The sequence below is a fragment of the Mastigoproctus giganteus genome, chromosome 5 (genome assembly GCF_048544385.1).
Source record: "Mastigoproctus giganteus isolate SK-2022 chromosome 5, ASM4854438v1, whole genome shotgun sequence".
Lineage (NCBI taxonomy): Eukaryota > Metazoa > Arthropoda > Arachnida > Uropygi > Thelyphonidae > Mastigoproctus > Mastigoproctus giganteus.
In genome coordinates this window covers 36,631,924-36,649,865 of record NC_143579.1, presented here as the reverse complement: position 1 = coordinate 36,649,865, position 17,942 = coordinate 36,631,924, and the positions used below count along the sequence as shown (strand labels likewise).

Sequence of the window (17,942 nt, the reverse complement as noted above, 5' to 3'; positions counted from 1 at the left end):
GGAGTCTTGTCAATGGTATATAGAAATATTGCTAGCAGGGAGGGACAGGGAGGTGATTATCTCATTGTACAGGGCAGTGGTCAGGCCACACCTAGAGTATTGTACTGGTCTGGAGGCCTCATTTTAGGAAGGATGTAGAGTTGCTAGAACGAGTACAAAGAAGGGCAACAGGATTGGTGAGGGGAACAAAAAAGGGGTGCTCTTACCAAGAAAGGCTTAAGTTCTGCAAATTGCACCATCTGGAGAGTAGGCACCTGCGAGGTGATCTGATTGAAGTGTATAAGGCCTTGAATGGGTTGAGCAAGCTGAATGCTGATGGGATTCTTTCTCTTGCTCAGATTAAGAACTTGAGGGGCCATAGATTCAAATTGAGGAAAGACAGTTGTAGAATAGATGTGCGGAAAGTTGCCTTTAGCCCGTGGGTGGTTGATTGGTGGAACAGACTTCCATCTTTTGTTGTGGAAGTTGATAGCCTAAATAAATTTAAGGTTGAGCTGGACAAGCATTTGGAACAAATGGAGGTGTGAAATGGGAAGGTTGTTTTTTTGGCTGATGCTGCATAAGCTTGCTTTCTTCCATCGTCTACCTCTACTAATGCTAATGCTCAAATTCTTCTGCTAAGCCAATAAACTTCTCATTCCCTGCCTTTAGCACATACAAAGGGATCTCCTGTGGCACTATGCCCAGCCAAGGTTTGCATGCATACCATACACGTGGCACCCATAGTAAGGCCATGATTTATACAACCTTTAGGAGGTTCGAGGTTTGCCTCTACCTGCTCTAGAACATATAACTTTGTTGCTCTAATGTGAGGCATAATTCAAAAAACAAATTTAAATAATTTTAAAGAAACTAAGGCCTTCAGCAGGGGTCAGCAACCTTTTTGAGTGAAGAGCCATTTTCGATCTAATTAAAAAAGAAAAGAGAATCCGAAGAGCCGCAGCTCAAGCTGGGGGGGGGGAGTTAAGAAATGGAATAGAGTGGGAAGGTGTTTTATTAAAAAAAAATATTTTTTGAAATATCATTTATTAATGATATTACTAATTAATGTGACTTTTGCTGCTGAACTTCTTGAGCGAGTCTCTCAACATCAGGGAAGTATGCCATAATTTTCATTTTTAAGCATACTGAGACCCGCATTGCAGGCGGATTCTTGGTTTATTTTTAATATAGTTCATGTTCGAAAATATTTGCTGGCAGAAATTCCTCGAACCAAAAACTGAGAGAAGTTCAAATGTAAATATTTTCAAATTTATATACTTGTCAGGTAAGACAAGTATATAAATTTGAAATGCATAGAACACACTTTGGTCCTGCTTTTTCAACTTGTGTATCGGCATCCATTTAAGGTAGAATTGCAAGGACAGCCTTTTGCCTCTCCAAATTCTCAATTTCAGTTCTAAGGCATTTTAGTCTGCACTCCACATGTCCTTAATTTTTAAGTCCTCTAACTCCATTTCAAACTTTACTTCGTGTGGGCTAAAAGTTAAAGAGCTGCAGGTTGCCAACACCTGGCCTGCAGCATTGTACCTGAATACTGCATAATTATCACAGCAACACTATGTGATATGCTACCCAAAAGTAACATTAGTACACTATTCCCAGATGATATTATAAATAAATAGCAGTAGTACTTAGCGGAGAAATGCTGTTTATTTGTAATGCTTCTGAGAAACTTTTTTTTTTTTTTTTTTTGGGAATAAAGTAGTTATCAGATATAAGACATTATGCTCTTTAAAAAAAAAAAAAAAAAAAAAAAAACCTGAAAGTGAAATATGAACAATATATATTTTTCTGATTTTTTTTTTTTTTTTTTTTGATTTGGTAGTTGTTGGCGCATCGGCTTCTGTGGCCATATTGCACCTCCCAAGGTTTTTTGCAGTACTTTTGATCCAAGCCCGAGGCGGGAATCGAACCCGCGACCTTTGGGTTGCCGGGCAGGTACTTTACCCACTCGGCTAGCCCGGTCGGCATTTTTCTGATGCTAGATTATATATTTTTAAACTTTTCTAAGCTTTGATATTGTTTGATTTTATTTTTTTTTTTAAACTCACAGCTTGGTGTTTAAAGAGTGAACAAGTTCAGTGTGTTTTGCTTGGAGCTTTATCTGTAGATCAACTTTATGACCATCTCCAAGCAATGCAGGTAATATTCAGTTTATTCATTAGTTACTATTATCATTTTTAATAATTTTTGTGAAGAAATAAATAAAACTGTGACAAATTTTCAAAAAGGTTTTGTTACCTGTATTTTTTGTATATCTAACATTAAAATCATATTCGGAATCGGCATGTCCAAATTCTTATGAATTTGGACATGCCGATTCTGAATATGATTTTAATGTTTGCATAGCATCAATGGTTTACTCAGAAATAACAGAAACATAAATATCCGGTATTACTATATCACATTTATTAATAATGGTTAACTTCTGTGTACAGAATAGAATATTTATTAATTCTTGCTAAAAGTAAACAATGACCTAAAAAATCACAAATTAAAAAGTAGAATCCCTCCTCAGCTTGTCAAAAAATATTTCTTAAAAATTTATATTTGAATGTCTTTTGTGGTCAGTGATCATCCTAAACCAAGAACCAGATATATTCACTCATCATGGCTTCATTCCACCTTCTTTTCTACCTCTTCTCCATATACTGTATGCCATGGTGGAATCTCTCAGCATACATTTCACTAACATTGTAGAGATTTGGTTTCAGTAAATTCAAGTAAGAGTGCAAGTAGTTGAATTTGATTGACATTCTGCATCCCATTTTTTTTTTTTTTATAATTTTCGATCAACCTGTCAACAAATTCTTTTTAATTTTCACTTTTAATGTTGTCATGAAAGACATTCATTAAGAGGTGAAATGATTGCCAGATCATTTCTAATTCATTTGTACCACCTTTCACTTTTGCATCAGATAGTTTTAGAAAGCACTGAGAAGTGGCAACTGAAGTTTAACATTGACAAATGCAAAGTACTGCATATGGGTAGAAATAACCCCAGAGGAACATATAGCATGTTCCTCTGGGATTACTTAGGGTGGTACAAAATGAAAAAGACCTGGGAGTAATTGTGCAGTCTGATAGGAAGTTTTCTGAACAATGCAGATAGGATGCAAAGCAGGTCATGGGGTTTTGTCAATGATATACAGGAATTTCGCTAGCAGGGGAAAAAGAGGTGATTGTCCCTTTGTATAAGGCAATGAGTACATGCCTTGAGTACTGCAACAGGTCTGGAGGCCTCATTTTAGGAAGGATGTAGATTTGCTTCAACGTGTACAGAGATGTTATGTTGTTATTTTTGGTGCATTAGCAACTAAAGCCATATTGCTCTGGGGATATGCGGTGGTCATTCCCTGACCTTTCTGCATCCTCCATATTTGGTGGTCACGGGCTCAAACCCCAGTCTAATCAAGAAGTGTGTGCTATGCACTGCTGTGTGTACAGAGAAGAGCAACAAGATTGGTAAGGGGAATGAAGGGATCCTCTTACCAAGAGAGGCTTAAGTTCTGCAAATTGCAGCAGCTGGAGACTAGGCACCTACGAGGTGATCTGATTGAGGTGTATAAGGCCTTGAATGGTTTGAGCATGCTGAATTCTGATGGGATTCTTCCACTTGTTCAGATTACAAACCTAAGGGGACATAAATTGAGGAAAGACAGCTGTAGAATAGATGTGCAGAAATTTGCCTTTAGCCAGCGGGTGGTTAATTGATGGAACAAACTTCCATCTGTAATTGTGGAAGTTGATAGGCTAAATAAATTTAAGGAGGAACTGGACAAACATTTAGAGGGAATGGTTGTTTGATTTTTTTTTTTTTTTTTTTTTGGCTGGTGCTACATAAGCTCATATGCTTGCTTTCTTGCATCACATGCCACTGTTACTATTACTAACATACAATATATATGTTTGAAGGTCTTAGCTTAATATGGAGTAGCAGAAGCAAGACATGGAATTAAGAGATCATTTCCTATAATGTATGTGCCAAGCTGCAACAATTCTGGCAGACCATTCTCTTCTCTTTCAGTACTAATCTACTGCCCTGCTGTCCCATAGGCTGAGGAAAGCAAGAGACCTTAGTGAATTCACCTTGCAAACTCAGGTGAAACCCAGCATCTTGAATTCCCTACAGGTGTCCCATTTATAGTGGTCATGCTTGATCTTCTCTAACACATACTTCATATTTCTGAAGTCTGGTTTAATATGAACAGTGTGTGCAAAGAACAGTTGTGTGTGGTTGAAAGCAGTGTTGTGAATCAGTGCAACTTTCCAACTTTTACTTGACCTGAAGTGTGAATTTGAACTTATACCACTTTCTTCATAAAGATCATTCAGATCAAAATGATAGCATAAAGATTCAGCAGCAACAGTATAAAAATGGACATAAACGACATCTTTTTCTATATGTAGAAGTATTGCAGCTAGGAACCAGTAGATATCACTCTTTTAATTTAGATATCATTAGCTCTACATTGGATTTGGTTCTTGCTGATCAAGGCTTCTGAGATGTAATCCCAATTATTATTATATTTATCAGATTCATCAACCAGTTCTGAAGACTCCTCTATAGAAGATGGATTGGGAATTGACAGGTTTTCATTGTGTGGCACACAAGCAATAGAGGATTGTATGTTGGGATGCACTATGGCTTTTCAATCCACAGATTTTTTAAATTTCGATATGTCCACCATACAAAAAACATAACAGTCATAGGTATAACAAAAGGCATACTTATAAATACCCTGAAACTATCTGTCTAAATTTCTCCACAGCAGAAATGAAGTGCACATAACTTGTCTTGATCATCCATAGGCATTTCAGAATAGGCTTCATATGCACTGTAAAACTTGGTGCCACCAATGATGTTATATTTTACCTGATTCAGACCTACATAATATCCCCAAACATGGCAGAACAAGTATGGAGATACCTTACACTTTTGTTTCATAGCCATAGAAAACTGCTAATAATAATATTTAAAAAAAACTATATTAATACTACAGGCCTCTTATATATCACAGTATTGCTTTGCACTTTTTCAATATGCATAAATGTTACAAAAACATAAAACTTTCAATTTCTGTCAAAGTACTGTCACTAGTGAAAAACCAATGACATTGGATTCGCATAAAATATGTATAAAAACAATTAAATATAAAAAAAACTTTTTTGTTACATAATGTAATTAGTACACAGTTAAACCTAAGACTCTTATAGGACTCCTATGGGGTATGGATTCAGCTAGTGGTCTCAGTATTTGCTGTAAAGAGCTCTCGTTGTAGCAGTAATTCCTCTACTTCCTTCAGTGATAAGAATAGAGGACTGCATGTCCATATACTACATTCTAATACATTTTCATTTGGGATCAGATATGGAGATGAGGAGTAGAGAAAGTGGACGAATTCACCATCACGATCCTTGAATCACTTCCATTAAGATCTGATGTGGTGGTGGATTGATACATTATCATCTTTTGAGCAAAAATTCGAACATTGCAGGCTGTACATAACTTATAAATTTCTTAAATATGGAGTAGCCTTTTGTCATCTTTTCAGATATATTAGTGGATCCAGTCCATGTCATGAGAACATTCTCTATACAATTATTCTGCCTCTCACGGCTTGCGCAGTAGGAGCAATGTCTAATGCATTCATCACACCATGCAGTTTTCTCCACACTTGAGCTCTCTTGCTTATACAGAAGAGCATAAATCAAGATTTGCTAAATCATGTAGCATATAGCTATTTGCAATCCTGTATAGTCCAATTGCCTTGACAGAAACACCACTATAGTTCATATTTCTGATTGAAACAAGTGCTTTATTTATATAGGGTAACAGCTGCTGCTACAGCTTAACTACAGATTTTGTAGTTGCTTGTACACTGTTCAAAAAGATATGGATTATCATATCTTTTTGTCAGGCTAGACTGGAAGTAACCTACAACTGCTTAAGCCTTGGACAATCCTGTGATTTCCACAGGGCTTGCTGTTGTAGCCAAAGTTTCTTGCCTGTTGATGATCCTGCTAAAGTGGCTGACAAACTGAATGAGTATTTTGCAACTACATTCACACCTGAGGGATTCTGTGGGGAAGTGGAGGATCAAATTGCTGAAGTTAAACATAAGAAAGGCAGCAAAGGAAGTAATCAAGCCATTAGCCATAATTCTGAGAGCATCCTTGGACTCAGGGGAAATCCCCACAGACAGCAGATGTGCAGATGTTTCCCCATTTCACAAAGGGGGATCAAAGGGTGACACGAGTAATTATAGACCTGTTAGTAACTTCTGTTCTGGGGAAAATAATGGAGTCACTGGTTAAAGAAACATTGCAGGATCATCTAGACAAGACTGCAGTAATAATTCAGACACAGCATGGGTTTGTTAAGGTTCAGTCTTGTCTGACAAATTTGATTGGATACTATGATGTGGTAACAAAGGAACTGGATGCAAAAAATAATATAATGTTGATATCATATACTTGGATTTCAGGAAAGCTCTTGATACTGTTGCACATGGAAGACTACTGTACAAATTGGAGCAGTAATCAATGGATTTTTCTTTGTAGACTAATGTTATTAGTGGAGTCACCCAGGATTCAGTGTTGGGCCCACTGTTGGTTTGTATATTTATCAGTGATACTAATGAAGGTGTATCAGGCTTAATGTCCCAGTTTGCACACGACCAAGGTTGGCAGGGTGGTTAATGACAGTAATGGAAGTGTGCTACTGCAACAGGACCTAGAAAAGTTGGGCAGATGAGCTGAGAAGCGGCAACTGAAGTTTAACATTGACAAATGCAAAGTACTACATATGGTAGCAGTAATCACAGAGTAACGTACCAACTCTGTGGCACTACACTTAAGGTGGTAGAAAATGAAAAAGACCTGGGAGTAATTGTGCAGTCAGATATGAAGTCTTCTGAGCATTGCAGACAGGCTGTCAGAGCAGGTTATGGGGTATTGTCAATGATATACAGGAATTTTGCTAGTAGGGAAAAGGAGGTGATTATCCCTGTGTATAAGGCAATGGTCAGGCCATGCCTTGAGTACTGTGTACAGGTCTGGTGGGCTCATTTTAAGAAGGATGTAGAGTTGCTTAAGCATGTACAGAGAAGGGCAACAAGATTGGTGAAGGGAACAAAGGCTTAAGTTCTGCAAATTGCAGCATCTAGATACTAGGCACCTGCGAGGTGGTCTGATTTAGGTGTATAACCTAAATGATTTAGGTGGAACATGCTCGATTCTGATGGGATTCTTCATCTTGCTCAGATTTCAAACTTAAGGGGGCATAAATTCAAATTGAGGAAAGACAGTTGTAGAACAGATGTGCAGAAATTTGCCTTTCTAGCACCATATGCCTCTACTACTATTACTATCAGCCTGACTTGCTTTGTGGACAAAGTGTTTAAAAGTGACACAAGGAATATTAGTCCATTATTCTTAATTCCTGTAAAGAAACTTAACCTTCAAAGGCTATTTTTTCCCCCCCTGATAACACATTCCTTCACATCCCACTTGTAAGAAACTCAAAGAATGGAGGACACAAAAGCCATGTTTTTGCCACCAGATGTATCATTCTTGAGCCATCAGCTGGTTAGGGTATTCTAGACATAGGCAAAAGTTGGGTTTTTTTTGCAGAAAAACTATCCTCAATTGCTGTAAAGAAACACTCGAAGAAAATGGAATATTCTTTTCATTTACCTGAAAAGGCTATTTCCTGGATAACATTTCTTTGTGTCCCAATTGTGAAGAACTGAAACAAGGACATATAAAGGCCTTGAAGTGATGTGAGCAAAGAATTATGATGATGTTCATCATACAAATGCTCACTTGGATGGGATCCAAGGATTGGGCTGGCAGGACACATGGTTGAAGTCTTCCATATGTTCCCCAAATCATTCTTTCAACATGTTTGATGTGGCGAGTGGATGCACTATCATCTCGAAAGTATCCCTGTCCATAGCGGTAAATATGTAACCCTGTCAAGTGTACCCGATCCACGCAATGTTCACATGTGCTCCAAATCATGGTGCCCTCCATGGATCAGGGGATGCATTCCACACCATTATACACCTTCTCCGGCAGCCTGGGTTAGCACAAAACCAGATGGTTCCAGTGCTTTGAGAGGTTCCATCCATATGCATGCTCTTCTATCAGTGCTAAAGGGCATAAAGTAGGATTCACTGAATGTGATTTCCTCTAGTGGTTAGGTGCCTCTGTAGCCAGGTGGGCAGGAGCAGCAGTGCGTAACACACGCTTCTTGATTAGACCAGGGTCTGAGCCTGTGACCACCAAATACGGAGGATGTGGAAAGGTCAGGGAATGACCACCGCATATCCCCGGAGCAATATGGTCTTAGTTGCTAATGCTCCTAAAAAACCAAAGAACAACAACAACAACAAGATCCTCTAGTGGTTCTATATCCATCTGACACCAACCATATTTTTTTCTGTTAGTGGTAGAAATCAATGGCTTCCACCCATCACTGATGCCTTGTGATGTTCCTCATTTAACCTGACAGTGATAGCAGGGTGCTTGACAGGTGCCACTTAAAAATAATGATCCTGTGTTAACCATTAATCAGCGATTAAAAATCTGAAAATTTTTGAATACAGAAAAACTTTTATTGCATAGTTTTTATTGCAGTTTTCATACATTGCTTACAAGAATCTGTCAGGTGCCATACTACTGCTTTTGCAACTATTTAGCTTTTGTTTGAAAAGTAACATGGTACTGGACAAGTGCTGATGTTGTGTTTGTTTAAAATTTCAGTTTACTCATTTTTCCATTTCCTGCTAAGTTCAAATACAATCTACTGCTAGTTGTTTCTGAAAGATTTATTATTTGCATATAATAAAGATGATAACACAAAACCCTGATATGCTCTCAAAATGGCCACTACTCTGCAGAAAGCAAGATTTCAAATCTCATGCACTGTAAAGGGCACCAAATTTAAAATAAATCTGCAAACAGAAGTAACTAATAGTATTGAATATGTATGTTTTTTTTGTTTTTTTAATTTCTTAATATTTATATATATATACATGTGTGAAATTTTGTGCATTTAACAATCTTTTAAATTAGAAAATAGAAGAGACTAAGAGAAGGATGCTTCTAATTTATATCTAGAATGATTTTTTATAATTTTCAGCAAAATTAAAATTTTTTTTTTTGCTTTTTTTGAAAACATTCAGCTTGTTTTAAAAATTTTAATTTTTTAAAACTTAAAGTTACATAAAATAAGTATTGCAGTCCATTAAGAGAAGATGAAATATTGGCATTGTTCAAGCAGAATTTTAAAAAAAAAGATATTTTTCAAAAATTAAAAAGAAAATGAGCACCTGATTATGCTGGGGCACTTGAAAGGTGGCTCGCCACCGTTTTACTACAGATGGGAGTATCACTACTGCCAAGTTATATCTGCATTTATGCATATATGCTTTAGACAGGAAACACCTCACTCCATCACCTTACATTTTTGGTTGTAATGGCATCTGTTCATTGTTTTCAAGTCATTATTTTTCATGTTCATTAAATGACACTGGCCTTTGAACACTTAACAAATGCAACTATTATCTCTGCTGTGGCATATGCTAAACATGCACTGAAATCATACCTCTGTGGAAGCATGTAGGATCTGTTTATTCCCCACTATTGGTGAACTGACTTCAGCATCAGTTGGGTCACATCACTTTACAGCATTTTCCTGTATGTTTTACTTACATACCCATCATGTGGCCTCTTTGATTTACACATATTTCTTGCATAGATTATTGCACAAACTCCAAACTACCATAGTCCTAATAAATTGGCTAGCCATTATATCTTAGTGCAGTGGGGCGTAACCTCTAGAAAGGGTCACTGGATAAATTAAAGGGGTCATGGAAATTTTTAAATAAATTTATTTTTTTTTGTGCACATAGAAGCTAAAAACCTATCGTTAAAATTACTTTTTCAATACTGTATGCGTAGAAATCTTATTACTGGAACTAAGTCTGAGATACGAATGAACCCTACTGTTTCTGGAATTTGCCTTAATTTGCTCACTGACCATGGACACAAAAAGCGGCTGACTAGTGCAACTTTTCAGTATATGTTAATACTTCCCAGTACAACTCAGCAACTGAGTAGTACCGAGAAGTACTATTCAATTAATTCCTTTAGCTCTTAATTCGTGCTTGCAGTAAATATATATAGCAAATGTGTTGCACACGCACTTTATTCTGCTTCTTAATTCGGTGCTTTCATATCAAACTTGGATGTGTTTTTCATTCTTCTGCTACTTTTTCTATTGCACATTTCATTATTATTATTGTTGTTTTTAAGAAGAAAAAAATACATATTTTACCATGGACAACTTGGTAATCAGAACAAAAAGGCCAACGAGTGATGACAATAATATCGCTACAGGTACTTCAGAAGCTAATAAGGTAAGAAATATTATATCATGTGAAAATTTGGACACTAATGTTATTTCAAGTGTAGTGCAACCACCAATTTCTGGTAGTAAGCCATCATATTCCAAATCAAAAGGAATGAAAAAGAATAGAAAATATCAAGAGGAATTTATGAAGTGAGGCTTCACCTACAGTGTTGTTGATGAGCAACGTCCTGTTCAAATTCACAATGCACTAAAGTACAGTTCCTTACCAACTGACCTTTACAACGAAATCCAATATCTCACCGACAGATTTATATCCAGAGGTTACCCCCACCAACTTATTTTAAACACAATCTCCATCGCTAAAAATAAAATTAAACTTAACAACCCAACCAAAGACAATAATAAAACAAACATCCGCATAGGCCTCCCTTATCACAATGAACTCGTAGGACAGTTCCGCTGTCTATTTAACGGCACTGATATCTCCCTTGTTTTTTCCACCTACAACAAATTAGGATCCTTCTTCAGCACCTATAAAGACACACACACACAAATAGCCTACAAACGACCTCAATAATATAATATACCTCATTAATTGTTAACCAAACTGTAACACATGTTACATCGGAAGTACCACAACCAAATTTGGCTCATCAAAAACATCCAACACCCGTGCATACTATCATTTCCATAGTGTCATGTCTAACCAATCTGTTACAGAACTTACAATTCATGCCCAGACCCACAACCTCCTCATTGACTCTGCCATTTCCATCATTAAACTAAAATCCAGCTACAGAATACTTCAATACGAAGCCCTAGCTATTGAATGGTACCGGCACCACTCAAACCTCAAAAATTCTAAATTCCAAACTCCCCTTCAATCTTTCCCCAATTTGGAACCTCTCGCGATTAAAGTTCCCACATGTCAAAAAAGGCATCACGAGAGTATAATTTATTTATTTCTTAAATACTATGCGCGTTCTCTCTCTCTCCACACATTGCCAACTGAAGACGTTTTAACCAACGAAAGTCCCCGTAACGACTATTGGCTTCACCATATTCACCTACTTAGTTTTCAGTTATTCTTTTGCTTCTTTACTTCAATGACAACCAAGGATTGGATGTGTATGCTTCTGTCTCCTTGTGCTTATTTTAACTCAGTCAACACTTACCTACTTCCTCCCTTTTAATTTTATTCAATATAACAATTCAACCTGAATATTAACCACGCTGCCTAAGTAAGCCATTGCAGATTAATTCAAGGTGAGTACCGCTTTTTAAGCTTTCGTTATCCTTTACTAGTCTATTAACCGGTACTTAAAAATCTCTAAAACTTCGCATTGTCTTTGGAAAACTGAATTTGAGTGTCATAACACTGAAATGTTCCCATGTTTTTCTGATTTTGTTAATAGCAGTAATATTGACATTTTACAATTTAAAGATATCATTGCCACCCACCTGACTGCTAATTAAGAAATTTTCCAAACGATTTCATGTTTCTCCAGAAAAAAAAGTTGTATTGGATTCATGATCCCTTTGCTTTTGATATTTCTTCATGATCCCTTTGCTTTTGATATTTCTTCATGCCCCAAAATTGCCATTGAGCAAAAGGAAGATCTTTTTGACCTGCCATGTGACAAAACATTACGTGCTCGTTTCAACACTACAATTTGTGAAAAATTTTGGCTTTCTCTTCGAGACTAGTATCCAGAATTATCAAAAATGGGGATACAAACATCGCTACCTTTCGAGTCTACATATTTATGTGATGTTTGTTTCTCAAAATTAACAGCTATAAAAACAAAACAGCATTCCAGACTTGATCCAGAAGATGACATGATATTAGCAATTTCAAATATTGAGCCAAATATGAACCAAATATTATCGGTTATTCAGGCTCAATTCTTCTCATTAATTGTTTTGTTATTGTTCATTTTTTATTGTTTTGTAATTTTAATTGAAGAATAAGAATTTGATTTGTTGTTTTTACTGTATTCAATTAAAATATTAAACAATTATTTTAATGTCTAAATTAAAAAGAAAGAAATGTTTTATTCCTTTCTCAGTACTCAAATAAAATTTTCTATTATATAATTTATAAAATGCTATTTTTGTTCTCTAAAAATCTGTTCATCCCATCTCAGTATTTACATTGGGGAGGGTCACATCAATTTTATATTTAATAAAGGGGGTTGTGAGCAAAATAAGTTTGCACGCCACTGTCTTAGTGGAATCATCTAGGGATACAAACTGATGGAACTAAGGTTTTAAAATATTCTGTGTGGGGGGTGTGAAAGAAATGAACCTGCAAACTCATCCTGCAAAGATACTTAGAGCAATTGCCACCTTTTTCTAAAGCCTTCTTAAATTGTATTATTAATCGTAATTTGGTATGAAATGGAGCTATCAATTTTGGAGGAAATAATGAATCAAGTCTCTGCTTGATTCACTTACTGGAGCTTCCAAGGCATCATTAATCCAGTAATGCTGATGATAGACAAGTGAATCTTCCAAAGAAAAGTATAAAAACTCCTTCTGAGTGTATGGGGGATTAGTATTAGCAATGGCCACATGGTGCATCTATGGCTTATGCTGCACCAGCCAAAAAATAAAAAATAAAAAATAAAAAAATAATAAGAATAACAATAATAATAAATAACAATAATAATAAAATAGCAAAAATAAATAAAATAAAATAATAAGAAGAAAAAAATATACTTTTTTGAGGGCCGAAACGACCTCAACCTATTCTCAAACTTTAAAAGGGTGAGAAGTCCGGCTTGCTTGACTCGAAGCCCAGACAAAAGGATGTGAGTGCCCAGTGGGCCACTTTTGGTAAGCAGAACTGGCGCTGTGGGATAAATAAATAAGATTAATAAATAAGAGAAAAGGAAATGGACAACCCAAGTGTTTCCCTCCTCCATACGTAATTATTAATAACTAACAAACATTTAGTTTGTTAGCTACCTGAGCAGGATCATCAACAGTTGACCCATCAATATCAAGTGGACCAATCTGATTCATCCCCTTCCTTCTAGAGTTTACATCGGCGTTCTTGTGGGCCTATATGAGAGCTTGAAGGACAGGGTGGATGCCCTCGAAGAAACCAAATTCAGGGGCCCATCAAGCTCTCAGCTGCCCACATCAACGCCAGAGCTTGCACTTGGGCATCGCGTGACACAGAGGCAACCCCCTAAGGCAGAATGCGCTGGTCCCGAAGGAGCTAGTAGTTGTTGGTGACTCTATTGTCAGGGAAACGGGGAACATGCTTTGTAAAAAGGATAGGTGGAACTGGACCAGGGTATGTCTGCCAGGGGCAAAGGTTGATGACGTTGTAGAGCGAATATCATCTTTTAAGGGTACAAAAGGTGATATAGTTGTACACTTTGGCACTAATAATATTAAGAGTAGGAGACCGGCAGAATTACTTAACAAGTACAGGTCACTTTTGAACAAAAGCCGAGAATTAGGGTTGAATTTGAAAGTGTCTGCAATTCTGCCCAGACACAATAGGAGGGAGTATATGATGAGAGCCTTGTCGATCAATTCAGCCCTGGAAAGACTGTGCAAGGCTCAAGGGGTAGAATTTTTTTTCAGCCTGGACTGTACTTGTTAACAGGAGAGATTGCTTCTACAGGGATGGGATACACTTAAATAGAAAGGGTGCAAGAATATTTGCTGATGCTATCGGGGCAGTGTTAGGTGGGTCGGAAAACTGCTAGCTTGGGGGAAGACAGAGACCAATAGATTGACAGTAGCCACTGGCAGAGGTGAAAGAGATTCTTGCACTGCTTCTATTAGAATGAGCAGAAGCCTGAAAAACAAGATGCATGATATTTCAGAGACTGCTGGGAGCCATTGCGGTACAAGTAAACACATGGTTTGTGTTAGGGTAGCTAAGAATAGAAACAGGTGCAGGTATACTTGCGTGTACACCAATGCTAGGAGTTTAGTAAATAAATTTGATGAATTTGAGATATTGCTAGGGATACATTATTGTTGGGATATCAGAGACGTGGTGTCACACAGATATAAGGGATGCAGAACTGGAATTTGGGGAGTACAACGTCTATAGAAAGGATAGGAAGGGGGGAGGGGTTATGCTATTAGTTAAGAAACACATAAAAACCAAGGAAGTGAAGCCAGTCGACATCGCTGGACAGTGCAGTGTTGAGTCAGTTTGGTGTGACATAAGCATTGGGAGATTAAAATTGAGAGTAGGAGTGTGCTATAGGCCTAATGACTCTGATGAGTATAATAAGAAACTGTACAGGGAAATAGAGTGGGCCAGTAAATCAGAGTCTTAATAATGGGAGATTTTAATTTCCCAGATATTGACTGGAATTTGGGGGCTGGTCACTCACACACTAGCAGGGCTTTTGTGGATTTATTGGATGATTGTTTTCTACATCAGCATGTTCGGGAGGCAACTAGAGGGAGTAATACTCTTGATTTGATTATCAACAGTGATTCTTCATGCATAAAGAATCTGCAGATAAATGAACCACTAGGTGGCAGTGATCACAGTGTGCTGAAGTGGGATTTACTCAAAGAGTTAACTACCATTAGGGGTAAAGGGAAGGGTTATTGCTTCCGTAAAGGCGACTACGATGGACTGAGACCGTATTTAAATTCTATACAGTGGGACCAACTGATGATGTTACCAACAGCAAATTCAAAATGGGAAGCATTCAAAGAACTTATCTTGGAAGCTACTAGGCTTTACATACCAACTAAGAAATATTGTTCAAGGTTTAGGCCAAAATGGATGTCATATGAACTAATGAGGCATATGGCAGAGAAGAAAAATGCATGGGATACTTACAAATTAACACATGACACAGAAGCCTATGATAGATACAAGTTGATCTGTAACCAAGTTACAAAGGAGGGTAGGCAGGCGAAGGCAGATTACGAGAAATCCTTGGCAAGGGATGCAAAGAAAAACAGCAAAGCATTAGCATAGGCATTTGATGCAAGAAAGCAAGCTTATGCAGCATCAGCCAAAAAAAAAAAAAAAAAAAAAGTAACATAAATAAATAAAAATAACCATTTCCACTTCACCCCTCTGTTCGTTCGAAATACCTGTCCAGCTGAGCCTTAAACTTATTTAGGCTATCAACTTCCACGACAAGGGATGGAAGTCTGTTCCACCCACCAACCACCCGCTGGCTAAAGGCAAATTTCCGCACATCTATCCTACATCTGTCTTTCCTCAATTTGAATTTATGCCCTCTCAGGTGATTTTTCTGAGCTAGAGGAAGAATCCCATCAGCATTGAGCATGCTCAAACCATTCAAGGCTTTGTACACCTCTATCAGATCACCCCGCTGGTGCCTAGTTTCCAGACACTGTAATTTGCAAAACTTAAGCCTTTCTTCGTAAGAGAACCCCTTTGTCCCATTCACCAATCTAGTTGCCCTTCTCTGTACTCGTTCCAGCAGCTCTACATCCTTCCTGAAATGAGGCCTCCAGGCCTGTATACAGTACTCTAGGTGTGGCCTGACCATTGCCTTATACAAGGGAATAATCACCTCCTTATCCCTGCTAGAAAAATTCCTATATATCATTGACAATACACCATGAGCTACTCTTGCAGCTCGTCTGCACTGCTCAGAGAACTTCATATCTGCCTGCACCACCACCCCCAGGTCCCTTTCATTCTCTACCACTGTCAGTGTAGTACCACAGAGTTGATACGTTGCTCTGGGGTTGCTGTTTCCCATATGTAGTACTTTACATTTGTCAATGTTAAACTTCATTTGCCACCTCGAAGCCCATCTGCTCAACCTTTCCAAATCCTGTTGCAGCAGCATAGTGTCAGTAGTGTCCTTGACAACCCTGCCAACCTTCGTATCGTCTGCAAACTTGGACATTAAGCCTGATATACCATCATCAATATCATTTATAAATACAGAAAACAATAAAGGCCCCAATACTGAACCCTGAGGGACTCCACTAATAACATTAGTCCACGATGAGCAGTGTCCATTGATTACCACTCTCTGTCTTCTCCCCCTCAACCACCCCTTTATCCATAGCAGCAACTTGTCTCCAATGCCACACTGCTCCAATTTGTGCAGCAGTCTTCCATGTGCAACAGTATCAAAAGCCTTTCTAAGATCCAAGTATATAATATCAAAGTTATTCCCTGCATCCAGTTCTTTTGTGACTGCATCATAGTATCCAATCATATTGGTCAGGCAAGACTTCCCCTTAACAAAACCATGCTGTGTCCTAGCTATAACTGAAGTCTTGTCTAGATGATCCTGCAGTGCTTCTTTCACCAGTGCCTCCATTAATTTTCCGGGAACAGAAGTTAAACTCACAGGTCTATAATTACTTGTGTCAGCCTTTGATCCCGATTTGTGAATTGGGGTCACATTTGCACATCTCCAGTCAATGGGTACCTCCCCTGAGTCCAAGGAAGCTCTCATAATTATGGCTAAGGGTTTGCTTACCTCCTTTGCTGCCTCCTTTAATATAACTGGATAGATCCCATCCACCCCAGGTGCCTTTCTTGTGTTTATCTTCAACAATTTCTCCTCCACTTTGCTCTCAGTTATTACAAGATTCTCTAGCTTACTGCTAGAGTTGAATACACCTCTGGCATTCCCCTCGCTGAATAACTCCTCATGTGTGAATGTCGATGCAAAATATTCATTTAGTTTGTTAGCTACCCGAGCAGGGTCATCAACAGTTGACCCATCGATCTCAAGTGGACCAATCTGATTCATCCCCTTCCTTCTAGAGTTTACATAAGTAAAGAACTCTTTGCTGTTTTTCTTCGCATCCCTTGCCAAGGATCTCTCGTAATCTGCCTTCGCCTGCCTAACCTCCTTTGTAACTTGGTTACAGATCAACTTGTATCTATCATAGGCGTCCGTGTCACGTGTTAATTTGTATGTATCCCATGCATTTTTCTTCTCTGCCATATGCCTCATTAGTTCATCTGACAACCATTTAGGCCTAAACCTTGAACAATATTTCTTAGTTGGTATGTAAAGCCTAGTAGCTTCCACGATAAGTTCTTTGAATGCTTCCCATTTTGAATTTGCTGTTGGCAATATCATCAGTTGATCCCACTGTATAGAATTTAAATACTGTCTCAGTCCATTGTAGTCGCCTTTACGAAAGCAATACCCCTTCCCTTTACCCCTAATGGTAGTTACCTCTTTGAGTAACTCCCACTTCAGCACACTGTGATCACTGCCACCAAGTGGTTCATTTATCTGCAGATTCTTAATGCATGAAGAATCACTACTGATAATCAAATCAAGAGTATTACTCCCTCTAGTTGCCTCCCGAACATGCTGATGTAGAAAACAATCATCCAATAAATCCACAAAAGCCTTGCTACTGTGTGAGTGACCAGCCCCCAAATTCCAGTCAATATCTGGGAAATTAAAATCCCCCATTATAAGACTCTCTGATTTACTGGCCCACTCTATTTCTCCGAACAGTTTCTTATTATACTCATCAGAGTCATTAGGCCTATAGCACACTCCTACTCTCAATTTTGATCTCCCAATGCTTATGTCACACCAAACTGACT

At 37.9% G+C, this 17,942-nt stretch overlaps 1 protein-coding gene across 1 annotated transcript in view; it reads left to right on the top strand.

Moving 5' to 3' along the window:
- Positions 1-17,942, top strand: part of LOC150085306 (voltage-gated potassium channel subunit beta-2-like) — a 355,409-nt gene that overhangs the window by 321,606 nt on the left and 15,861 nt on the right. Inside the window, exon 15 of the mRNA XM_090373139.1 lies at positions 2,057-2,145. Within this exon, the coding sequence (XP_090229265.1) occupies positions 2,057-2,145 (89 nt within the window). The remainder of the gene's footprint in view (positions 1-2,056; positions 2,146-17,942) is intronic.